At 50.4% G+C, this 24,769-nt stretch overlaps 1 protein-coding gene across 3 annotated transcripts in view; it reads left to right on the top strand.

Annotated features, from left to right (window-relative positions):
• Positions 1-9,304: 9,304 nt before the first annotated feature.
• Positions 9,305-24,769, top strand: part of Dgat2 (diacylglycerol O-acyltransferase 2) — a 30,305-nt gene continuing 14,840 nt past the window's right edge. Inside the window, exons 1-2 of one of the 3 annotated variants that reach the window (XM_074082683.1) lie at positions 9,305-9,637; positions 23,336-23,464. In XM_074082683.1, coding sequence (XP_073938784.1) covers positions 9,517-9,637; positions 23,336-23,464 — 250 coding nt within the window. In that variant the 5' untranslated portion in view covers positions 9,305-9,516. Of the gene's footprint in view, positions 9,638-11,771; positions 11,818-23,335; positions 23,465-24,769 lie in introns of those variants that run through there. The other 2 variants (XM_020155443.2, XM_074082679.1) reach the window with 2 other exon arrangements.

Raw genomic sequence — 24,769 nt, 5'->3', positions numbered from 1 at the left:
TTCCTCCCTGGCAGGGCCCATGCAGATCTGGTGGCCAGCTGCCCTGCTCGACGCTCTGCTGGGACCTAAGGGCCTGGATCTAAACCTGTTTGGGAATCTTAGGAAGCTGTTGCATCGGTATCACTCCTCCTTGGTGATTCCATGCCAGCTCCTGACAACCAGTGCCTCTCTCTCGTGTGCCACAGATCATCCTTCATAGGGGGCAGTTTATACCAACAACCTTAGAATCTAGCCAGGACTTCATAGCCATTATAAAACATGCAGGCTTGGTTTAAACCCTGGCTCTATGACCTCTAGCTGTGTGACCCTATTCAAACTTTTTAGCCTCTTTCCTTCTCATATTTTTTATCGAAAAATGGGACTAATTATAGTGCCTACTCCATAGGGCTGTTGTAAGGCTTAAATAAATCCACCCATATAACCCACATAAAGTACCTAGAATAGCAACAGGCAGATAGCCCATTCTGGAGTTTAGTACCTGCTATCATTCACAAACCCCCTTTTCTCCTTTTAGAAAAATCAAGATGGCGCTGACCCTCTTCAGTGTTCCACTCCTTCTCCAGAGATTAGTTTTGCTGGGATACCACTGGAGCAATTTCTTTATTTTGTGGTGCTGGGATGGAACCCAGGCCCATGAGCACACTGCACACAAGGTGTATCCTGGAGCTATACCTCCAGCCCATTCAAGCAATTTAATACAGTGAGCACACCTCCGCTTCTCTGTAGTCTTCTCACTGTAGAGCAGTTCAGGGGTGGCTCTCAAAACATGGTGGCAAACCAGCAACTGCAGAATCTCCTGGGAACTTGTTAGAGATGCAACTGTGGCTAGATGTGCTGGTACACACAGCTGTAATTCCAATTACTTGGGAGGCAGAGGCAGGAGGATCTTGAGTTTGAGAGTAGCCTGGGCAAAATTATTAATACCCTATCTCAAAATCAAAATATAAAAATAGGGGAGGGGCTGGTGGTATAGCTCAAGTGGTAGAGTGCTTGCCTAGAATTCTCAAAGCCCTGGGTTCAATCCAAAAAACAAAACAAAAACCAAATGCAAATGGTGGGCCCCATCCCTGGCCCACTGAATCAGAAACTCTGGTGCTGCACCCAGCCAACTGTGTTTTAAAAGGTGATTTTTAACGGGTGATGCTACTGAACCCTTAAGGTTGGGAATCCCCATGGTACTGCATAGTGGTTCATATACATAGATAGAGCCAGTTCAAGTGTCCCTCCTCTACAAAGTGTTGACTCCCCAGGACCCCTACTGCACTTAACTGGCATCTCACACTTCCTCCTGTGTTCCAGTCATGTGCACCCAGAGGTGTTTCCCTGTATTGCAAGTTCCTGTAAGCTGGTTGAGCCCTGCTCCTCTCTGTATCTGCACTGGGCAGCCTGGGCCCTGCCACAGGGAGCTTTGCTGGGGAAGAATCTGTTGAGTTCATCAATTTTAGTTCCTCTGACTGAGACCACAATGGCCGCCTCTGCTCCTTCCAGGACTCCCACTCTCATTGAGTTTTCCTTCATGAGTTGAGTTCCTCTCCCATGTTCACAGGCCTGTTTCTGTCACTTCTGGTCTCCTTCGGTTCCACTGTTTTCCTGGGCATTTTATCCTTCCCTTCCCCCTTATGTTTGATCAAAGTCCTTTGGACAAGTTGCCTGAGCTGCAGGCAAATCTGTCCTGCCAAGTCTTTTTATGTGTGTGTGTGGTACTGGGGTTTGAACTCAGGACCTATATCTTGAGCCACTCCACCAGCCCTTTTTTTTTTTGATGGTTTTTTCAAGACAGGGTCTTGGGAACTGTTTGCCCATGCTGGCTTGGAACCTCGATCCTCCTGATCTCTGCCTCCTGAGTAGCCAGGATTACAGGCGTGAGCCACTGGCACCTGGCTTTGCCAAGTCTTATTCCAACTGCAATCCTTCTGCTGGCGACACTCGTCAAAAACTGTACACCAGGCCCTATGCTGGGCTCTGTGTGTCCATTCTTTTAGTCCTTCTGACATCCCCAAAAGGGAGGGACTGTACTTACTCCTATGTGAGTGGGGCCTAAGGAAACTGAGGCACAAACACAATAAACAACATATGGCAAGGTGAGAGCCTTTTCAGACTGGGGATCCCCTCAAGGTCTGTGTGCATATGGATTAGGACAAGGGTCTTGACTAGACATACCTATAATTATAAAGATGATATGACCAACCTCTCCCGAGCCCTTACATGGTACTTTGGGTCTGACCAGGTCCCAGGGATTGCCTTACCCTCTAGGCAGCAGAAAGCCCTGGTGTTAGCCTTAGAGGGAGGAAGGAAAGGGAGACAGCAGCCATGCCAGGACACCATGGGTTGTTTATGACCCCTGCTCTCATCACGTAGACCTCTGTACCCAGCCCCCACTCCATGGGGGCTCCTCCCCTTGGTCCTTCTGGCCATCAGTCTCCCAATGTCACTAGCCTCAGGAAAAGCCTGGAGTTCTCCCTACGCCCTGCCTACATCCTGGTAGTAGCACAGGCCTGTTTGTCTTTCATGTGTCCCTGGCACAGCACTTACTACCTGGACTATGGGAGTTTTCACACTGTGTTCCCCAGAACCTTAAAGACCAGAGTGGGTGGGCTAGATAAGTGAGAGGTTGTTGGTATGGAACCCTGGGGCTACCCTTGCTGTGCCAGAGCCATTCCTTGTCATCTACGTCACCTCTTGGGCTTCTGAACAGTGCTGCACTTGAAGAAAGGGTTTTATTGGTATAGTGCTGGGCAGCTGGGTGTCATGGTGCACACCTGTAATCCCAGCATTAAGGAGTCTGAGGCAGGAGATTAATGAGTTTGAGGACAGCCTGGGCTTTATAAATAGCAAGACCCTATCTCTGAAAAACAAAACAAAAAAGCTGAGGCAAGTATTGTTCAATAGTAAAAAGCTTTCTGTGTGTCTAGCTCTCCCCCATAATCTAGGCTTCTGGAGAGCAGGGACAGCACAGGACTAGAGGTTCTTAGGAAAGGTGGGTCAGATGGGAAAGAGAAATGAAAAATGAATGTCTTGGGAGCTCTCTGCAATGGAATGTCCCCCCAGCCTCCCCACCCCTGTAGGGAAAAGGCCTTGGGAGAGTTGTGAAAGAAACTTGCAGACAGAATGATGCAAGGGGAGTTTTCTGTACATATTGCGACAGAACATTCTAAAATGGGGCCCAGGCTGGTCTGATGGCTGGCTCCCAAGGGTCTCAGCCCTGCTCTGTTCCTCTGTTGTCAGCCAGACCTGCTATATGAGATACCCACTACACTGGCCATTACTGGACCCCACTAAGGCCTGGACTTAAAGTTGGAGTGCTCTTGGGCTATATGGATTGAAACCTAGAGTCACCTTCAATCATTCCCTTCCTTCCCCCTGCCCTACATCTATGTCACTGAGTCCTAGAGATCCCAGGCCTCAGCATCCCTCCTTCTCCTCCTCTGCCCTGCTACCATTTCATTATTTCCAGCTATATCAGTTCATCATCACCACCACCATCTGTCTTCTTCATCCCTCCTACCTCCTTCCTTTTCCTTTTCCACGCTATCACCAGGGCCCTCCTGTGCATACTCCAGGCCCAGTATTGGTCCCTGGGACACAAAAAATACTCATATTCCACCTTTGCCCTCAGCAGCCTCAGCAGACAAGTGTGTAAACTTCAGGAGACACAAGTGCTTTAAAAGCAGAGAAGCTTTCAAAGAGGTCTGATGGGGCACAGAGTTGGGACAGAGTCCTCCTAGGGCCATGAGCTGAATACCTCTCACTTTTCCCCAGACCTATCCCCTACCTTTCTCCACCCTGTACTCTCACCAGATGCTCAGGCTATATCAAAGGCAGGAAGCCCTGGCCTAGCCTGGGGGGAGCGATGAAGAGAGGGAGAAAGGGGAGAGAGCCCCCTGTCAGGACACTATGGGTTGTCTGTGCTCACAGGCCCCCACTCTAAGAGCTTCCACCCCTTGGTCCTTCTGGCTACAAATCTTACAATGTCATTAGCCTCAGGGAGAGCCTGGAGCTTTCCCTTCACCCTGTCTGTATCATGGCAAATAGTCTTTGTATTAAACTTTCCTCAAATTATCCATTTTGAGTGGGCTGCTTCCTACAGGGAGAATAAGACAGAGGTAGACAGGAAGGATGCCATAGGGGTGAGAGTTAAAAGGATTTTGCCTAGCAGTGATCTTTCTAAAGCATAAAAGGGACCATACACCACCCCTGGCAAAAACCTCCATGGCTCCCCATTGACCTGAGGATAAAGTCCATTCTGCATTCTAGCACTTAAGACTATATGCCATTTAGTCATCCCTGGTGACCACGTGGCATGTGGAAGGACAGTAAGGAGCTTGGAAATGGGACGAAAGGAGGCCCAGGATGGGTGTAGCCATGCCACAAAGCTGTGTCAGCTGGCAGATTTCTGCCCAGAGACAGAGGTGGGTGAGTTCTGAGCCAGAGGGTCTGGCCAGGCTGCCCTCCTCCTCTTCAAGCCAAGTGAGCACTGACAAGAGTTTAACTCCAATAGGCCTTAGATGTGGGCATGAGATTGGCTTAAGCCTCAGCCCATCACTGACATCCCAGCAAGCTCTTTGATTTTCTGGAAAATGGGAATGATCTCACAAAGCAGTGGGGGAAGTGTAAAGGAGGCAATGGATGGGGAGCACTTTTGTTCAGTTGTTCTGTGTTAGAGGTGGTCCTTTCCTGCAGCCCTGTGGGGAAGGGAAGGCAGTGCGCTTCAGGCTGAGGGAGGCTGGGGTGTGAAAGGGTTGGGACTAGAAGTGCTACAGATATCGGATTTCTGATTAGGGATTCTCAGCTTGTGCTTACTCACTGTGTGGTCCTGGACAAAACCCTGCACCTTTCTGTACCTCATTCGCAAAGCAGGGGAGTGATAATAACCCTTGCAGGGTGGTTGTGAGGACTGGATAAGCCCACATAACCCAGGGCCTACCCCAGAGCGGGGTGCTTGATAAATGTTTGTTTCTTTCTCCCTATGACTGTAGGACAGGTATCCTCTCTGCCTTGTGGACCAGCCACTTACCCTCTGGGCAACAGAGGGGCTAAGGTTTCCATCACTGCAGTGTGTCTGTCCGCACGTGTGAAACTCTTTAGGAACTACAAAGTCACACACATAATTCCTATTGGCAGCCGAACACTGGTGACTGCAGGGAGTACCAGAATGTGTCACCCTTGGTAAAGCTCAACCGTATTAAACCCTTCTTGGAGGTATAACTTGACCTATCTCTGGTTTGGACAAAGTACATGTGGGCTGAGTTGGGAGGTGATGGAGAAGTGACCTAGGTCCCAGAAAACATCTCACAGCTGTCCTGTTTACCCATGTGAAGAACAGGGCAGGTGATTACAGGAACCTAGGGACGTTGGGATATGTGAAGGGAACAGAAGTCAGTGCCTATGTGAGTCCCTCATGCAGAGAGACGACAGAAAGCTTCCAAGAAGTGTCTCTGGATCTGGTTTTCCATCCAAACCCAGTCTGGACACTGTACTTAAGAACAGCCATGGATATAGAATCTGGAGGCAAGGGGAGAGCATTCTGGAAGTCAGGAGGCCAGAGACTGAAGCTCTATAAAGTGACACAGAAGCAAGTGACTGTACCCCTATCTCTTGGACTCCTTCTGTGTCCTTTGGTGGATGTTCCCAACCTGGGGACCAGATATTACAGCTCAGTTCTCCAAGCCTCCACCTCCACACTACCAGCTCAGCTTACCTTTCTATCTCACTGATCTATCTAGGTGCCTCTGCTGTTCACACCTTCACTTGGTCCATCCTGCACAGAATGAAGCCCAAGCTTCCTAGTAGGACTACAAGGCCCTTCAGATCTGGTCCCTGCTGTCAGCCTCTCCAACTTCATCTCCCCTCCCCCTAACTACATTCTTCTTCCAGCCACAACTGGAGTTCCTACCTCCAACCTTTTGCCCTTTCTGTAACCTGTCTGAACACGTTCCCTTCCTCTTCACCTGAATCAGCCTCATCCTTTGGGCTCCAGCAGCAATGTGGTCTTCTCTTGACCTTCCAATTTACCATTTCCTCTCTTCCCTGACTACTATCCTCATTCACAGGCTAGTTCACTGTGAACTATATTTCTCTGCCAAGCTAGACCCACATTGCGGCATAGAGTGATGAGGCTCCTGCCCTTAGGTAGCTCCTGGCCCAGTAGAGAGGCAGACACTGCAGATAAGACAGTGAGAACACAGGAAGGAAGGGCTGACTAGGATATCGTCTCTTGGTTGAAGCCATATACTAGGTCTGATTCTCTGTGTCCTAATCAGCATCTGGCCCAGAGAAGGTGTACAGAAAAATGTGCTGAAGTAGATGAACTTGAGATCTGCATGTTTCAAATGGGCCTCGTTTATCCGAAACCTTGCCATATCATTAAGATAATGATATCTTGGCCGGGAGCCCTATAATCCTAGTTACTAAGAAGGCAGAGATCAGGAAGATCGAGGTTTGAAGTCAGCCTCGGGAAAATAGTTCACAAGACCCTATCTCAGAAAAAAACCCATCACAAAAGACGGATGGTGGAGTGGTTAAGGAGTAGGCCCTGAATTCAAACCCCAGTTCTGCCTAAAAAAAAAGATCATCATATTTTACTTTTCATTGCAGAGTGGTAACACTCTTTACATGTTATGACTTCACCTGATCCTCAAGTACTCAAGTGAAGTCAGCAAGATAGGAACTGTCACCTCCATTTCACGATGCAGAAACTGAAGTCTAGACAAGACAGGCAGAGTGACTTGGCCAAGGACACTTGGCAAGTTAGTGGTAGAGAGGCCACCAAGTCTCCTGCCTCCCAGCTTGAGTGCTGCCCCTCTGATCATAATAGAGGCAAGTGGGTGGGCCAAGGCCTCCTCTAGAGGAGACCCTTTTAGGATAGGCACAAGCCACACAATGACCTAGGGGATTTCAGGCCAAGTGGAGTCCTGCCTCCAAGAACTCATGGTGCTTTCAGCATTCACCTGGCTATACTATTCTTTGCCCAAAAATATGCTGTATCTGTTCCTACCTCAAGCCTTTGCACACCCCAGTCCCATGTGGTCTCCACTGACATGGTATGCCTTGTCAGTTTCCTAAAAGGCACCAAGCTCTTTCCAGCCTCAGGTTCTCACCACATGCAGGTCCCTCTGCCTTGGTTTTTCCTTTTACCCTTGACTAACTCAGTCCTCAGGGTTCAGTAACATTTTCTCAATGAGATTTGCACCTGTGGCCTTGAAGGAGTTGAACAAATGGAATTGTTTCTATGTCTCACCAGTGACATGTCACATGCTGCCCTGTGACTGTGACTCCTGCCATTCTCTCCTCCCCCGCATAAAGATGGTAGAGACCTCAAAAGCAGAGACTTAGTCTCCTTTCATGCCATGACCCACAGCCAGCCTGCTCAAGCTACATCCAAGGAATGTCTTTTCACAAACATGCTTGTTGCCTGCCCTCACAACCAGTAAATCACTCTACCAGATTCGATTAGGTCTTACTCCTTCTGTGCTGTTTTTTTGGGGGGAGGATGGGGGACAGCGGGCAGAGCTTGGGGTGAAACCCAGAGCCTTGCACATGCACCAAGCAGCACCCCAGCCCTCCTATGCTTTTCTCTAGACTAGGCTTTCCCTCCAATCCCTTGACCACTGCCCTAGCTTGAGGCTCATCCTCTTTTTTTTTTCCTTTTTCTTTTATTATTCATATGTGCATACAAGGCTTGGGTCACTTCTCCCCCCTGCCCCCACCCCCTCCCTTACCACCCACTCCGCCCCCTCCCTCACCCACTCCTCCAATACCCAGCAGAAACTATTTTGCCCTTATTTCTAATTTTGTTGTAGAGAGAGTATAAGCAATAATAGGAAGGAACAAGGGTTTTTGCTGGTTGAGATAAGGATAGCTATACAGGGCATTGACTCACATTGATTTCCTGTGCGTGGGTGTTACCTTCTAGGTTAATTCTTCTTGAACTAACCTTTTCTCTAGTACCTGTTCCCCTTTTCCTATTGGCCTCAGTTGCTTTTAAGGTATCTGCTTTTGTTTCTCTGCGTTGAGGGCAACAAATGCTAGCTAATTTTTTAGGTGTCTTACCTATCCTCACCCCTCCCTTTTGTGCTCTCGCTTTTATCATGTGAGGCTTATCCTCTTTCAACCATCTCCTTCCCAGTTTTTCCCACTGCCCTCCTGTTCAGAAGACCCTCCTCTCCATTTCCCATGCTATGGCTAGAGGATTCTTGAATCTGACCACTGCCATTTCCCTACTTAAAGCTCTTCCTAAAACCCACTCCCACCCCAATGTCTAAGGGTGGCACCCAAGAGTCTTTCTGAAACCAAACTCCAGCTTCTTTCACTTCAGCTTCATTTTCCACAGTTGCCTGGGCGCCCGACACTCCAAATCCTGACCTAGCCCCAAATATGCTGACTTTTAAAACTTACTGCCTTTCCTTCTCCCTTGCCCTCATACCTTTCACTTGCAAAGCTACACATGGAAATAATTTCAAACCCTATGTGCCAGGCATTAGGTATGCACTTTCATACCTCACCTCCGTAGTTGTCAAAGTACCCCACAAAACTAACAATTACTATTCTTACTTTATGGACATGAAAACTGAGGTTCAAGAAAGGAAGGTCAGAACTGGACTTCAGATAGGATCCCAAACCTCTCTGCACCAACTGTCTGGGAAATGCACCCATCCCCACACGGAGGCAGGGTCCTCTCTCTTCTGTGGATCCATATCCGCCTGGTTTCTCTCTTGTCCTAGCATTGTTGGCACTGTCCAGTCTGCCGCCAGCTCACCAACATCAGCTTCCCAAGGACAGGGTCTGAGCCTATGGAGCTGGGTCCTCCAAACCCAGCAGCATTCAAATGCTTTGTGACGCTTCCTGATAATTTGGGGTGGTTTAGAAAGTCAGCCCTAATCCAACTAATCCCAACACCACTGACCAGAAGAACGGCCTTCGCAGCTGCTGCCAGAGGAAGACACTGCCAAAGAAAAAGAACACAGGCACCCTTACGCCCCCTGCTAGTGCTGCACGTGCTCAGTTTCCCGGCCCACGTTCTAGCTGCCGGGCCGTACCAATGTTCGTGGGGGAGTCCGAGGGGAGGACTGAAGAAGCAGCTGGAATAAGCAGCCTCGCGCCTTTGGGAAGGGGCTCCCCATATCGTATTTACTCCTATATCCCATCCGTCTTGTTCAGAACAAGCCCAGGCACTGACTTGAGCCCGCATTGAACCCAAACCCGGGAGCTCCGCCCCCGCGAGGATATGGTACGGGCCGCGGGGGTGGAACGGCCTGCCCCGCCCAGCTCGCGTCGAGGCCCGCCCCGTTGTGAGGTTATAAAGTGCTCTTTCTCAGCAGCAGCTCCGCGGCAGTGTTTCGCTGGCTGTTCTGCTGAGGATTGTAGGTCCCAGCTCCGGTGCTGTGGCCACTTGAGCTTGGGCGCCGTCCCGGGGCTCCCGTGCTCTGCGCGAAGCCCTGGCCCCGTCGGCCAGGGCATGGGCCAGAGGCGCGGTGTGAGGCGGCTTCCCGCAGGGCGGTGGCCTGCACCGGTTTCAGCATGAAGACCCTTATAGCCGCCTACTCAGGGGTCCTGCGAGGTGAGCGTCGGGCCGCGGCTACCCGGAGCGAGAGCTCAAATGGAGGATCTGCATTATCACCTCAGAGGTCTGGGAGATGGGGTGAGTGTCAGACCTGGGCTTTTCATCCTGGGAATATGCAAATGCATGACAGTGCTGGAGGGCTGGCTACTGCAGGTCAAAGTCCCAATTCCTTATTATTATTTTGAGGCAGCAGCGTCTTGATAGCCCAGGCTAGCCTTGAACTCGTGGTCCTCCCGCCTCAGCCTCCTGGGCTCTAAAATTATAGGCATGGACTACAATGCCTGACTCTGCCTTTCCTTCTGGGGAAACTCGTTTCCATCTCCCACCACCTGGATCTGGGATCAGGGAAGAATCTTTGTTACCTAGTCCTGTTACCTACTGTAATCCAGGCGAGCTGGTATCCAAGTCAAGTCTGGGTTCATTCTCCATTCTGGCACTCATCGATTTTTGTAACATCTGTTACATCACTTCCCGTCCCCCAGCTGATAAGGATAACACCACCCAACGTTCTCAATTATTAGAGACATCTAACTCCTTCCCAGCCCCCAGCATTTTTCCTGACCCCTGGCATTTTCCTCCCCTTTTCCCTCACTAGGTGGAACAACTTTTGGCAGTGAGAGACTGGATGGGGCCGGGTGGCAAGGGTTTTGTAATTCCTGATGCAGTCACTGGTTGGGGAACATGCCTGGCTGGGGCAGGTGTGCCCGCTCTGACCTCTGCCCCACACCCATCTGCCAACCCAGGCTGTGGAGCCCACTCAGCTGCAACTCTGAGCCTGGCATACTTAGAAGGCACGGTGGCTGGGTGTCCCCCAAGGTGGAACTGAGGCCCTCGGTGAATCGGGCAGTGTTGAAATCATACACCACAGCTTTTCCCATACAAGGAAAAACCTCCCTTCCACCCCCCACACTCCTTATCTACAGTTGGAGAAACTGAGGCAGGAAGAAGTTCGCTGCCCAAGGTTTCTTTAGCAGATGCCTTGGCAGGGGGATTAAATACAAACCCAGGAGACCCTGGGAAGTCATGACAGTTGTTGTAGTCTGTGAGTCTGTCTTACATGAAAACGTTCTCCCTCTTACAAGTCTTTAGTCTACTTGCTGAACCTCTCCAAATTTGAGATTTTTCTTTAGTAACTAATAACCACCTGTTTCCCCTTACCTTCATTGTAAAAATGAAACATGCTAATTATGGAAAAAATAAGAAATTGCTGGTAAATCGTCTATCCAAAGATAGCAGCTTCCTATTAGCATTTTACTATGTTTATAGTTTTCCTTATACAGTTTATACAGATAAAGTTGAGGATATGCTGTAGCTATAGTTCTGAACCTGTTTTCTCCTTAATGTCACATCATGAGTACTTCTTGCTGTTAATGGAAATCATTTCTAATATGCTTGTGGCCACAAGATAACCCATGCTGGAGCTGTCAATCTCACAGTTTAACTGTCCTGGCATTCCCGTTGTTCCTTATTGATTATCACTGTCTTATCTACCCTTCTTTGTTTGGGTGCTGCTCATTGCCTTTGAAGAGGTACTGACTTTCTGTTGCCATCCAGGATGCCTGAGTGGTCCCACACACCAGCCTATAGCCTCTGACAGCCACTTCTCTCACTTAGAATACTTTCCTGTTCACTCTATCCTCTGATGTCCTTAACTGAGGAAGGAAAGGACTTGCCCATGTTCATGTTTTTACAACGTTTTTGTCTCCTGGTAATGTAACAGAGACACCATCTGTGGCGGTTCTTTCTGGAGATCCCTTTCTTGGGCTCTGTTGTCCACAGGCTGTGAGCTGTGTCTTCCAGGAGCCAGTGACCCCTGCTCTCATGTTTTTGACCTAGAGTTTGTTACTCAGGAGAATTTATACACCAGCAGATGGTTTGGACCGAGTCATTTACTATATCAAAAGAATGTCCCCATGTTGTTAACAGATCTTGAAAATATGAGTTTGGAAAACTAGGTACAAGGATTTACATCGTGGAATGTAGCAAGGGCTAATAAGAAATGCAAACCAGTCTGTTTAGCTCTGGGATCTGCTTTGTTGAAAGACTAGGTGGGGTGGGGCAGGGTGCTGAAGCAAATTTTGTGTTATCTTGACATCCCATTAGAACTACTTTCTACATCCTTGGTCCTTGAAGACACTCCCCAGTGGCCTAGTTTGCCTTTGCAGATACGTTCCCACTGTTATGAGGTGGTGAACACCCTGTCCGTGGCAGTATTGAAGGAGAGACCATGGATTCTATGAAGGGAAGTCCAGTGATGGGTAAGGATTGCGTAGATTCCTTGGTGTCTGGTTTCTTTGTAGGAGCACGGGTAGGTGGGTGGGTGTTGGGGAAGTTTGTGTTGGTATTTTCTCTTCTCTGTGGTACTGTCCCCAGCTGGGCATGGAGGCTGCAGTTACCTGTGTATGCATCCCTGCCTTTGCCCTGAACCAGGGGTCAAGGGCCTCCAGTCAGAGGCCTTGGATGCTTGCCTATATCCTTAGGGTTCAGCATAGGACCCAGCACAAACTGGTGGCAGTAAAGTTCTGAGTTCTGAGCTGATGTAGTCTATGTGGCTCCAAAGAACAAGCCCAGGAACAAGGGCAGGTTTGGATGCAAGACAGGAATCATTTCTCTCAGCTGTTGATGACTACATAGGCCAGGGGGTGGGGGGAGGATGATGGAGTCCCCTGCCTCCCTGGGGGTATGCAAGCAGGTCTTGGGAGGGGATAAAACGAAGTGGCCAGATTGTTGGGGGTAACTAGAACTGAAAGTTAGCAGTCTTCTAATGCAGCCCCAAATCATAGAATGAGAACCTCACTCTCGTGTGCCCCCTCCCTCAATTCTGTGTAGCTTTACTTGTCCCCTGCATCACTTTCCCAACTTCACAGAGACCACTTTTTGGGTTACCTGTGGTAGCAAGGGCTCACCTGGGCTGGGAAAGGAAGGCCAAGAGTAATATTTTGTTGGCAGGCAGGTGACTCAGTGACCAGTGTGGAAATCTGCCACACCCCCACCCTCCCGCTCCTAAATTCAGCATTAAGTACTTGAGTCATAAAAACATAGGTGTCTGATGGTGCAGATCTAGCTCAACCCTGATGGTAAAGATGGGAGCACTGAGACCCCTGGAGAGAACGGACTCATCTAGAGCTAAAAAAGTGAGTCTGAAACCCAGATCTGTCTCCCAGTCCATGACTAGTCTCCTTTTGGGAAGTGGGTGGGGGCATGGGACAGAAAGGGCTGTATACTGCCCATTGTGAGTGCTCTGCAGTTTGCTGAATGAGTGAAGGTTGCTTTCCTTCCCAATGTTTTTGAGGAAGCTCCCCAAACTTGCCCTGGTAGATAGAAGCATCAGCATCCCCTAGAGCTGCAGCTGCCAGGTGACCTGCCAGGTGCCTCCTCTCCCATACTTCAAACCTTCCAAATTTCTCTTTGGGGCCTCTGAGGCCATATGAGCTGCTCCTGTAGCCTCACAACCTCCTGTCCAGCAGCCCATCTGCTGTGCTCCAGACACACCAGTGGTCTTCCTGACCCTCTACCATTGCCTCAATTCAGTCCTATCTTAGGGCTGTTGTGTGCACTGCCCTCCTGTCTGAATCTTTTGTGACTACCTTCTGAACATTCCAGACATTCTCAGAGGCCTTCTCTGGCCACACCACCTGGAGAGCCACCCACTAGTCACCACATCTTGGACAAATTCAAACTCTTATCATTACCTAAGTTATCCCGTGTGTTTATCTGTTTAGGTAGTTTTCCCCCAACAAGTCAACCCTTGGGAACAGGGACCTTGTCTGTCTTTCTCAGCCTGTGTCCCTAGCATCTGGCAGGTAGTGGGTTGAATGACTGAATCATTAATGGACTTCATTGGTCCTTTTGGCAGGAAGCCTTTTTCTTAGCTTCTAGGTGATTCCTCGAGCCTTCCCCAAGCCTCCTCTCTGCCTGCCTGTGTTGGGTCCTGGGGCTGCAGCTGATCCTTACTCTGGAGAGCCCCATAGTCTGTGGAGGAGCTGGACATGGGTTCAGCACCTGGCAAATGGAGCCAGGCTCATCACAGTCCCCCTTCTGGCTTTCAGGGCTTAGAAGTCTAAGAGCCAGAATTCTAGATCTGCCATTTCTCTGGGACATAGTTGGGTGACTCACTGCCTCTCTGGAGATCTCACTCCCTCATCTCTAAAATAGAGTCAGAAATCTTAGACTCTCGGGATGTAGGGATTTGAGCTAAGATGAATGGAAAGTGGTAAACTAACTTAGGACACTTGTTTGAATGCGTCATTGCATGCCCTGTGAGATGTGCAGCAGGCTCCAACCCTGTGGAGCATGGCAGACTTGGCTCTGGAGCATCCAGGATGGCTTCACTAAAGTGGGGACTTGTGGGCCCTCAGTGCATTGAGTGAGTGCCTCCTATGTGTCAGCCAGGATCCCATCCTTTGAGGATAAGAGACCAAGGGAAGGTACACACAGTGACATGCAGAGTGAGCCAAGGCAATGACAGAGAAGGAAGAAGAGGTAACTAGAAGTCAGGAGAGTGAGGGAACCAAATCACCCTGAGGTCAGGGAAGAACTTCTTGGAAGAGTGACACTTATTCTGAATCTTGAAAGATGCCTAAACATTAGCAAGGCATAGAAGAACATTCATAAATAGAGGTACTGCAGGCCTCAAGTGACCAGCCTGGGTTGCAGTCCTGGTACACTGAGAGGCAGAGGTAAGGGAGAAAGAGCCTGTGGGGGGCTCACTGGCATCTGCCTGGGGTAGTTAGAGTTTTTTGGCTTCTACCACTCCTGGGTACACCTTAAATGGAGCTACTGTTGGCCAGTTTGGGAACTTGGGGCTAAAAGTCAGGTATAGGGTGTATGTAGCCCCTACTTTGCCACCGAGGTACCCTACAGCCTCAGCAAGCCACCACCCCTTCTGACTCTCAGTCCCTCCTGTGTAAAATGGGCAGAAGCATGGCTACAGAGTCTTCCTCGTTATGGTGCTGAACCTGTGAGCCCCTGGGGCCAATCCCAGAGTAGGAAGAAGCACAAGCTCCCCTTCTTGTTAAAGAGAGAGCAGTGAGCAGTTCCAAGCTGCGTCCAGGAGCCTCACTTGATACCTGCTTCCCACGTAGCCTTAAGCAACACCCTCAGCTCCTTCTTGATGAGCAGTGAAGGGTGCTGTGTGGATTGCCCCTGGGGTTCCTTCCCGCTCTGCTGGAGATGTGTGATGCCAGTCCTGCCCTGACTGCTCTGGGTCAGCCTTTTCCCCATTCTCATCCCCAGCATTGCCTTTGAAAATGGCACTCACATCCTGCTTGGGCCAACAGGTAAGCACCTCAGAGAAACCTGTCTCCCCACGCTCATCATGGATTGTCACAGGGGCCTATTTTGAGGGCTCCTTGGTGATACACACTAAGGCTGATGGTGTTACCATAGTAACCCCTCACACCACTTCAGTATTCTTGAATGTGCTAGGTCAGAAGGTACAGGTGAAGAAGATGGGCCATTGGGCTCCTCAGCTGTCATATCATGGTCCTAGTTGTAGCTCCAGGGTATTGGGAATATGGTATCCTGTGAGGCCTACTATCTTGGCCTCATGCCCTTGACTCTACCTTACCTCTTGAAGACCAAATATGTGAACAGCCACACCTCTGGAGTAGCCCAAGAAGGGGTTTATGTTCCCTTTAGCACTTTCTTTCGTGGATAAAAATTCATTAGTGGATTCTAGCAGATCACAGAAGGCCCAAGTTGGCAGAATCTCAAACTTTGCTTTACCACATCCCCCCTAATTTAGTGCCAAGGGGGAACAGAGACCTAGAGAGGAGAGGAAGAGACCTGTGGAGACTCAGGATGCCTGGTCCACACTGTGGACCCAGAGGACTTAAGCCTGATGACCAACTCATAATGGCCGGGGGTTGGATCTTCAGTGCTTTGGCCTCCCCTTGGGCCTAATTTCCCATGGGGCCTTGTTGAAGGACATCTAATTTTCAAAGCAGAACCCTCAAAGGATATCATTAGTTTTTCCAGAAAAGAGTGTATCAGTATGTTGTGGCCAGGTGAATGGCTAACTCTCTTCCCCATCTGAGGTTGGTGGAGGAGTGGAGACAACCTCTGGCTCTCTTCCTGGCCTTCAAAGTAGAGGCCAGCACTGCATGGTCTTCTAGTCCTCCGTGCCTTCCTCTCTCAGCTGGATTTGCAGTGCTCCAGCCTGACTGAACTTCTTGTACTTGTGCTCCTTCTTCCTTCCAGGCCTTTGTCTGCTATCTACAGGACTGCACAACCTGGGGTCCTGACCCCTTGCCTTCCTCTTGTCCCCAGGAAGGCACTCCTGAGAAAGCCCCTGGGTTGGAGGCCTCCCCTGGATGCCTGGTGCAGCTGGCCCTCTGTGTTCACAGCTCCGTCTCCCCAGCCATATCTGAGATAGACAGGTTCTAGAGCAGGAATCAGCCTCTAGCAGGTTACCCAAAAAGTAGAGGAGATGCAGGATCTGAAAGCTCCACTTCCAGTGCAGAGCACAGAGCAGAACATGGACATTAACGTTGGGCTCTACCCTTTTCTACTTCCTTTGTAGCCTTCACTGTTGCCCTTGACTTTAGCCCATTCCTCCAGTTAGAGGAGGCCCTTCCTGATTCCTCAGGATGCTCCCTTTGACCTAGCATGGCATAGACCAGTCCAGTGTGAAGTAGACTTACCTCTGTTCTTGTCCAGGCCCTGTTTATTCAACACAGTCCCTTTGAGCATTCAGTCTTTCAGCAAACATTGACTGGGCACCTGCTCCAGATGAATGAGACACAATTCCTGCAAACAAGCACATACCTCTCCTATAGTGAGAAAGGCTGCTCGTGAGTGAGATGGGGCTCATGGGGACATGGCCAGTCCAATATGGACAGGGAGATGGACAGGAAGACTTCCCAGAGGAAGGGTCTGCAAGGCTGGTTGCGAAGGGACTGGTACTCAGTGCCTGGCAGGGGCCTGGTAAGTATGTGCTGAATGACCAGACTAGACTCAGAGGTAAGAAGACTTTACCTGGGAGTAATGCAGGCAGGGCCAAAAGGGTGGGAGACTTCTAAAGGAAGGAATCTCTGGCCTAGCATGTGGTGAGGCACATAATAGGGCCAGCTCTGTGCATGACTTTCGAGAGCCAAGCCCTAGACTGGGACTCTACTAGCAGCAGGTACAGAGCTGGCAGCACTGCCATATCGCCATCACAGATGTGGACTCTCACTGAAAGTGCCTTCCTGGGGGAGCCTAGAAGACATCTCACCTCTGGTCTCAAAGAAGCCACATCCATTTGACACTTGACTTGGCTTCCTGGACTTCCCTGGGGCTAAAATGGAATGCTGTGGGTCAGTATATCAGCCCCTGTGCCCATGCAACTCGTCCCCTGCCTTTTGGAGTAGCTTGAGGGTGACTTCCTCATTTCCTCATCCCAGGCAGAACTTGGGTCCAGTGGGCCCACGTGTGATATCCCTGAGCCTTGGGTGTGAGCAGGATGCCACCCTACTCTAGGAGCCCAAGAGGCCGTTCCCACCTCTGCTGCAGATGGCCTGACACTCTGGTTGACCCTTTCCCGTGAGTTACTTGAACTCCTCACGCTGAGTCTCATAGAGGGGAAGTGGTTTTCAAGGTCCCACAGCAGGAAGTCTCAGAGCCAGGGTTTGAATTCTGTCTGTCTATTGCCTGTACCTCTGCTCCAAGGCAAGCAAGGCAGGTGTTGTCATACCTATTACACAGGAGAAGCCACTTAGCCTCACTTGATAATTGCCTGGCATGCATGCAGATCTTTACTTTTTATGAAGCTCTTGCCTATACATTATCTAATTTAATTCCCTCAACAATCTGGCAAGGTAGGTATTAGCCCCACTGTACAGATGAGGAAACTGAGGCTTGCATAGGAAATGACTCATCAAGGCCACACTTCCTGTGCGTTAATGGCAAGTTCTCCTGTCTTCTGTTCTACGTACCTTCTCTAGGCCAGTGTACCCCCTCCTCAGATGCTGGTAGTAGAGGTTGTGGAAGAAGCAGCATGGGCTGTCTGAAGGTGTGGCCTGGCACCCACTCTGTATAGGACAGTGTTTCTCGCAGGCTAGGGACTCTCAGCCCCTGGACCTTGTCATAACTCTTATTCCTACCTGACATTCCATCACACATTTGCATGTGTTGCAATGAGGGAGAACTCCTTTCTCTCCCTCATTTGAATCTAAGCTTCTTATCAGGTGGAATGTCATCTGCTGCTTCACTGCTGTTGCCCCTAATGGTCACCATTAGACCTTGGCACCTCCTAAGGTCTCATCTCTGTCCCTGCCTACCTCCAGGAAGCCACCTTTGACTGCTGACTCCTACTTCTGTATTCTCAGCTTCTCTTTTGGGTAAACCTGACCTCCCTTTTCTAGCTGTTTATCATCTGTCTTTGGGAAGTTTCCCTGACCACAGTGCCCTCTCTCCTCTTTGCCTTCTGAGCCCTAAAGAGGCCAGTCCAGGAGCCTCCCTAATACTCCCCTCACCTGCTACCTCTTCTCCTAATGTTGCCATGCACCTCTTGAAAAGCTATTTGCTTTCTGTTTATCCCTACTCAGGTAGATAGTAGTAGCAGTGCCAGTCTCACCTAACAAATGCCATGTGTCCTTTACACACATTGCCTCACTTCATTTCCCTAACAGCCATGAGAGGTTATTCTTACCCTTATTTGGGTGTATACATTGAGAGATGAGCAAATTGAAGCCCAGAAAGGTTGGGTGACTTGCCCTGTGTCACAGAGCAAGGCAGGCAGACTGGCCTAGGGCTCTTTCTCAGGTCTAGGTCTTAGACCCTCTACCCTCAGGCAAGTGTGTAAGGAAGCCCAGGAAACTCTGGTTGCATTGGCCTTGGGGTGCAGACTCCCTGGTCACTCTGATATTAAATACTGGTCAGGGAGGTTGCAACACACCTGCTCTCACCCCAGCCTTTGCTGGTCCTGTGACTATGGCTGTTTGGTCCACTGCCGCAGGCAGCTGTTGTGTCACCTGGCAGCAGGTGCTTCATATCTGGGTGAGGTTCATGCTCTTCACACAGCCAATCTGCACAGGACTATCCCTGTGCATAGGACATGGTGTGGGACAGAGCAGGCAACCCTTCTTAGCTGGTGTCTTCCTGAGGCTTAGGTGTGGACTGCCATGTTTAGCAGGGACCAGCCCTCAGTGACATGGCATTGTAGAAATGTTGAGGGACTGGGAGCCCAAATACTTGCCTTGCAATCAAGTGGTTTAACCTCTTTTGGCTTCACTTACCTCAGTTTCCTCCTCTTGAAATGGGGTTGCTAATCCCTGCCTTGTCTACCTTCCCAGGGTATGCTGTGGGACAGTGGCATGCCATATAGACTAAGGGGGGAGGGGATTGCTCTCTGGATGGTAAAAAAGCTGCTCAGGGTCTCTCTGGCATCTCTCCTTCTTCTGCCCTCCCCGAGTGGAGGAGAAAATGAACAGTACCCAGGAGCAACTCTCTGAATTGTTTGCTGGGTGCTTTTTCTTCATAGGATTAGTCAACTTGCTTTAGGGCCTGACTTGTTTCTTCCCATGGTGGGGGGGTGGATATCTGTAAGTAGGTGGGTTCCTCTCCCTTCATAGATGGAAGCATTTGTGCTTATAGAAACCAAGGCAAGCTCCTGGGGTTCTAAGTGATGGGGCTGGCTTGGATGCCTGCAGGCATCCCGGTCCAACTTGGGCACCCAGGCCTTCCCTACCTCTGGACTGATGAATTTACTATGCAGCCATGCAGTAAACTCCCAATAGGCTTTGAGCTGTATGCCTGACTCTGAGCATTCAGATGAATCAGGTGTGAACTCTAGTGCCCCAAGTCACTGGCAGAGGGGGCAACCAAGTAAATACACATGGCTGCAGTGGGATTGATCCTGGGAGAGGAAGCAGAGAGAGCACTGTGTGCCCAGGGAGGCTGGGCACAGTGAGGAGGGAGCAGCCTGGAGCTGGATTTGGCTGGACACTAAGGCTCCCTGCTGCCTCACCCAGGCAGGCTGGGTGTGAAGGTTGTGGCATTTGAAAATGACATGGCAGCCCTATCAGCTTCTGCTGGACCCCTCCCAGCCACAGCCAGGGCAGAGGAAATATAGCAGCTGGGTGGCAAGGGCTGGCAGTAGCTTGGGAGTTTTCAGCTGAACCCTGACTTACAGCTGCCCAGGTGACTGTCCCAGAGATGCTACTAGGTAGTGAGCTTTAGATCCCAAATTCTGGCCAGGAGCCTCAGGAGGTGGCACCAGAGATCATGGAGTCCATCTCTCTGTCATGTCTTATAAATGGGGGAACTGAAGCCCAGAGAGATGCAGTGATTTGGCCAGGTTGACACAGGAGCTGATGGCAGAGCTGGAACTGGAGCCCTAAGACCTGCTGCATCTTTATCTGCTCTTATGAAGCCTGTTCCTGGCCACCCTCTGAAGGAAAATAGGGCATTCATTTTCCCTGTCTCCTCAGCCTCCTCCAGCTTCATTGTGGGGAAAAAAAAGAAAAGGAACCTGGGGACATCTGCAGCACAGAGGCAGACATAGGCCTGTAAGTTGGGCCTGAATGGAGTCCAGCTGTGCCACTCTGTGGCTGACTGACCTTGACAATGTGTTACCATCAAAAGTGGGGGTGGTAATGCCCAACTCACAGGAGTCTGAGTGCCTGTACAGGGGCTCTGGAGACCCAAAGTCTCATGGGCCTATTGGGTGTCATACCTGTCACTCAGCCCTACATGGAGGGAGCCCACAGGGCCTGAGGAAGAGCAAGAACAGTGGTCTCCTTTCACTCAGCAAACCTTTCTGAGCACCTGCTCCAGACCAGGCTCTGGCAGGACAATAGGGACCCAGATGTGAACAAGATACAGGTCAGGCCTGGCCTCAGGTAGTTTCTGGTTTCATGTGAGAATCAACTTGTACTGGGCAGAGAACACAAAGGAAGGAGCCGTGGGATCCCAGAGGAGGTGTTCCTCTCTTGTCTTAGTCCCTCCTGGCTTTTATCTTCACACAGATCATCTCTCTAAGATGACAGCCCCTGACAGTTCCCAGGCTTGCATGGTCCTTAGAGTTAGCCAGAGAAGGAAAGATCCTCTTTTTTCTAGCGGCTTCCTGAAGGACATGCTACCCTGACCTGATTTTTAAGGACACACTGAATTTCATTGTCCATCATGAGGTAGACAAAGCAGGAAGGAGCAGTGACTCACTATTTCTTAGGCCCATTGGGGGCTTCCACTGGGGCCTAGGGCTCAGCATCCATAGACAGGCCAGCCCCCCTGGGTGAGTGGGTCTGGCTGGGAACTGTATGGAGCCCTCCCCCTCTCCAGGAAGCCACCGCTGCCTCCCACAGAAATGCCTGCACTTCTCCCCAGACTGCATTCCCATCTGGTTGGCAGAATGAGCACTGAGCAGTAGTTGGGGTAAGGCAGCATGAGAACAGAATGAGCCAATGGGAGAGACTGTCTGGCCTGCCTCCATGTAGGACTTGGGATAATCCCCAAGCCCCTGTGTTTCTGTCTGTATAATGGGGAAAAGTTTGAAGAAAATGGGCTGTGGTTTCTGCCCTCTGAGTCTAAGAAACTTAGCTGGGAGCTATGGATAAGGCAGAGGAAGAATTTTAGGTTTTCTCAGTTGTTTTGGGTAGTGTATGTCACCAGTGAGGAATTTCTGCTTGTCCCCAAGTGGGAGTGCTGCCACCAGCTACAGTTGACTGGCCCTAACCGGAAGGCAGGGGGTTAGATAAGATGCTGCCCCTCATGCCTTTCCTTTACTGCTCCTCCAGCCACTGGCCCTGAGGGCCTGTCCACAGTGGGAAGCATATGACCCATGTCCTGCCCTCCCTTGCCTTTGTTTCCTGCCCAGCAGACAGTGGTGGCTCCAACTCTCTCTCTTCACCCATCTGGCTGTACCTGAGACTTTGGACTGAAGCACTTATGGTCGTGTTTCTCAAATTTCTCAAAGGTCTGGTTAAAACACAGATTTGCCTCAGTAGATCCCGGCAGCTCTAACCAGCTCACAGGTGATGCCGATGCCATTTTCCCAGACCTTGCTCTGAGCAGGAAAGTGCTTGAGCACCTTATGTTCCCTAACCAGGAAGTCACCCAGCCTCCCCATGTGCAGTAGGGATTCACCTACCTTTAACTTGCTGTTGTCAGGTTATATGGCCAGCCTGCTTTGGATCAGGGGTTCAGGTCTGGGCTTTGGTTCACTTCCTTTCTGAATATACTCACTCAGGCCTTTCCCCACACTTAGGCCAGGGTAAAAAGTCATGAGACTTCAAGACTATATGATTGTGACTAAGTCATCTGTCCTATTGCTGGATGCACCAGTCCGGAGTACAGCCCACCATTGGACCTGTTGTGTCCCTTGGTCAGAGCCCTTTGCATTGAGCAACTGCTATGGGGAAAAGGAAAACAGCTGGAACAGGGGCAAAAATTCTGGGTTCCTACTTTGCCACCTACTGCCTGGTAACCCTGGGCCAGGTGCTGGCAGAGAGCACTGTGCTCTTGCCTGGGGTCACATGGTGTGGAACCAAGGCTCTGACTCTGTGATATGTTACTAAGCCCCCTCCCTCTAATCCATTGGAGCAGGTAAAAGGGGGCAGGACAGGTGTGTCTACCTGGATGCCTGGCATTTCCTGCCTACCTCCTAAAAGTCAAAACAACTGTGAACTTTCAGCTGAGAAGAGGTAGGAACTGTGCTGTGGCCTTTTTACTCTGCAGATTTTGAGGGAAAGTAAAGGCTTGAGTGTGAGTGCCTACATTCCTCCATCGCCAGGCACTTGCAGCTTGTAGGCAGGATGAAATATCAGGAGAACCTTAAGGATGAAGCTGAGACTGAGCCAGCTGTGCTGGGCCTCACACAGTGGGTGGTGGGAAGGAATGTTTGGGCAACACACAATAGGCACTTAGTGAAGATGTGCTGAGCAAAGGTACTCAGCTGAGCTCGGCAGGGAGGAGTGTGAGGTGGCCCTTCTTTAGTCTAGGACTGGAAGGAGTGACATGGACAAGGGCTTCACCTGTGCTTTTCCCCAGAGCCTGCAGGGCATCATCCTGGGGGCACAGCCACAGAGCCAGTTAAGTGGGCACATCTTGTCCTGACCTCTAGGCTTTGGTACTTGCTTAGTAGCAAACATATTTACAGCCCTCCATGTCCTCCAGGCTGCCTGAAGCTCTCTGGCCACTGGGCCCTTTGGGGAAGTGAAGGCTCCCATCTGGCTCCTGTGTGGGCCCAAGCTTTGGGCACTGTGCTGATGCTGAATGTAGATCTCTCTGCAGTGATAGTGGTGTGGGTGGTAGTGTTGGGGTAAGAGTAAGAGACTCAATGCCTTGGAAGTAGGGCATCAGTCTCAGGATCAAGGGAGTGGGACAGAGATTGGGGACACTCAAAGTACATTTGGAGAAGAGAAAGAAAACATTGTAAACTGGATATTGAACCTCTGTCCTTTGCCTCACTGACACAGATAGCAAAGATTCAATATTTGTGCTAGATGCAGATAAAGGGTGGGGGTAGGAGTTTGGGGTGGAGAACTGGCCATTGTGGAGGGCCTCCACAAGGCCCAACTTTGGGGCTAACCTCTTTAAATCCCACATGTGGTCTCCAAATGACTCTATGAGAGAACACCATGCTTATTGTGCAAATATAGAAACTGGGGCACAGGAGAACATGTAAATAGCCATTATAAAGCCATTTGACAGCAGGGCGAGACTCCGAATGCAGGTACACCTGATTCTGTGTCCCAGTCGTCGTATGTAGGAAGGGTACGTATGGGAGGTGGGATAGTGTTGGGGCTCCCTGAAGCTGGAAGGGTGGTAGCAGGCTAACATCTCCCTCTTCTGTAGGCGCTGGCTCCAGCATCCTCTCCGCCCTCCAGGACATCTTCTCCGTCACCTGGCTCAACAGGTCCAAGGTAGAAAAACAGCTCCAGGTCATCTCTGTACTACAGTGGGTCCTGTCCTTCCTTGTGCTGGGTAAGTGTGGCTAGTGGGGAGGGTGGATGGGTGGATATCCCCAGCAGAGGTTACAGCAGAAGCATCCCCTCTATGGCCTCCTCTCACTTTGGGTTCCTGGTCACATGCTTCACCCCTAGCATTCCTGAAGCCTCCATGAGTCCATGGGAGGTGGTGGTGGTGTGGTCCTGTTTTACAGATGGGAAACCCTAAACCTCAGAGAAGTAGGTAACTGTTCAATGTCATTTGAATCTGAGTCTGTGGAACTCCCAAAGCCTGTGCCCTTCCTGTAGTACCTCCCTGCCCACCAACAAACACTTTCCAGCAAGTATGTAGCTTTGTTTTAGGTATGTGATGCCAGGTTTGAGGCCTGACTGCTGTAGGCTTTGTGACCTTACACAGGCTGCTTGAGTTCTGAACGTTCTCTTTTTGAATGTGAGGGCAGTGCTGCCTACTTCATATGGCATCTGTAGAAACCATGGAGACTGAAGATTAGGGAGGAGAGTAGCTGCACTGGGCTTAGTGGTGGTGGCACTGATTACAGGAGAGCTGTGGTTGGGAAGTGCCTGAGACCCCAGCCCTCATCGCCATGCCTAACACACTCCCCAGTTGCTGCCTCTGATGCTCAATGCTGCTCGCAGCAGCTATGGTTGCTGCTTCCACATTTCTGGCTAGGTGCCTAGGTTGCCATCGAGGCCACGGGCAGGACAGCTGAGAGGAGAGCAGGGCCCTGCTCTCTTGGAAGCTGCTCCTTTCCAGGCCCTGTCCACACAGCACAGCAGGTCGCACATCAGCACAATCAAGCCTGCTGCACAGCATCAGAATGTGTCCTGGTGCCTGTGGTGAGGCCCTCAGTGTGTCCCACTCTTATGGCTGTCCAGTCTAGAGGGACTGTGGGTGTTATCTTGTCAGTGAGCCCCATCCTCACAGCAGATGTGGGCATTCTGAGCCCACACTGCAGAGGATGGAACAGATCCCACAGTGTGCCAGGCCCTGGACATGTCTTTCCTTCAGTTACCACTTCACACGTGAGGGAATGGAAACTCAGATGCTCCGTGATGAGCATGGTGATGACTGGAGGCTGTGACACTCATTAAGTAGCAAGTTGGGGGTTGAGTGGAAGCCTGGTGCTTTCTCTTGGTGCAATTAGCTGACTTGGGATGAAACAGCCAGTCTTCCTTGTTACGCCCAAGAGTGGGCTTTGGGAAAGTCCTTGAACCCCTATAATTAGATGCCAGACCATGCACACATTTCTATGGGGAGGAAGACCACAGCTGTCCTCAGACTCTTACAGGGACATATGACCTCAGAAAGATAAAGAAACAA

This window comes from Castor canadensis, chromosome 1, assembly GCF_047511655.1.
Source record: "Castor canadensis chromosome 1, mCasCan1.hap1v2, whole genome shotgun sequence".
NCBI classification, from domain to species: Eukaryota; Metazoa; Chordata; class Mammalia; order Rodentia; family Castoridae; genus Castor; species Castor canadensis.
The sequence above is the reverse complement of the archived record's forward strand: the minus strand, read 5'-3'. Positions and strand labels throughout refer to the sequence as shown.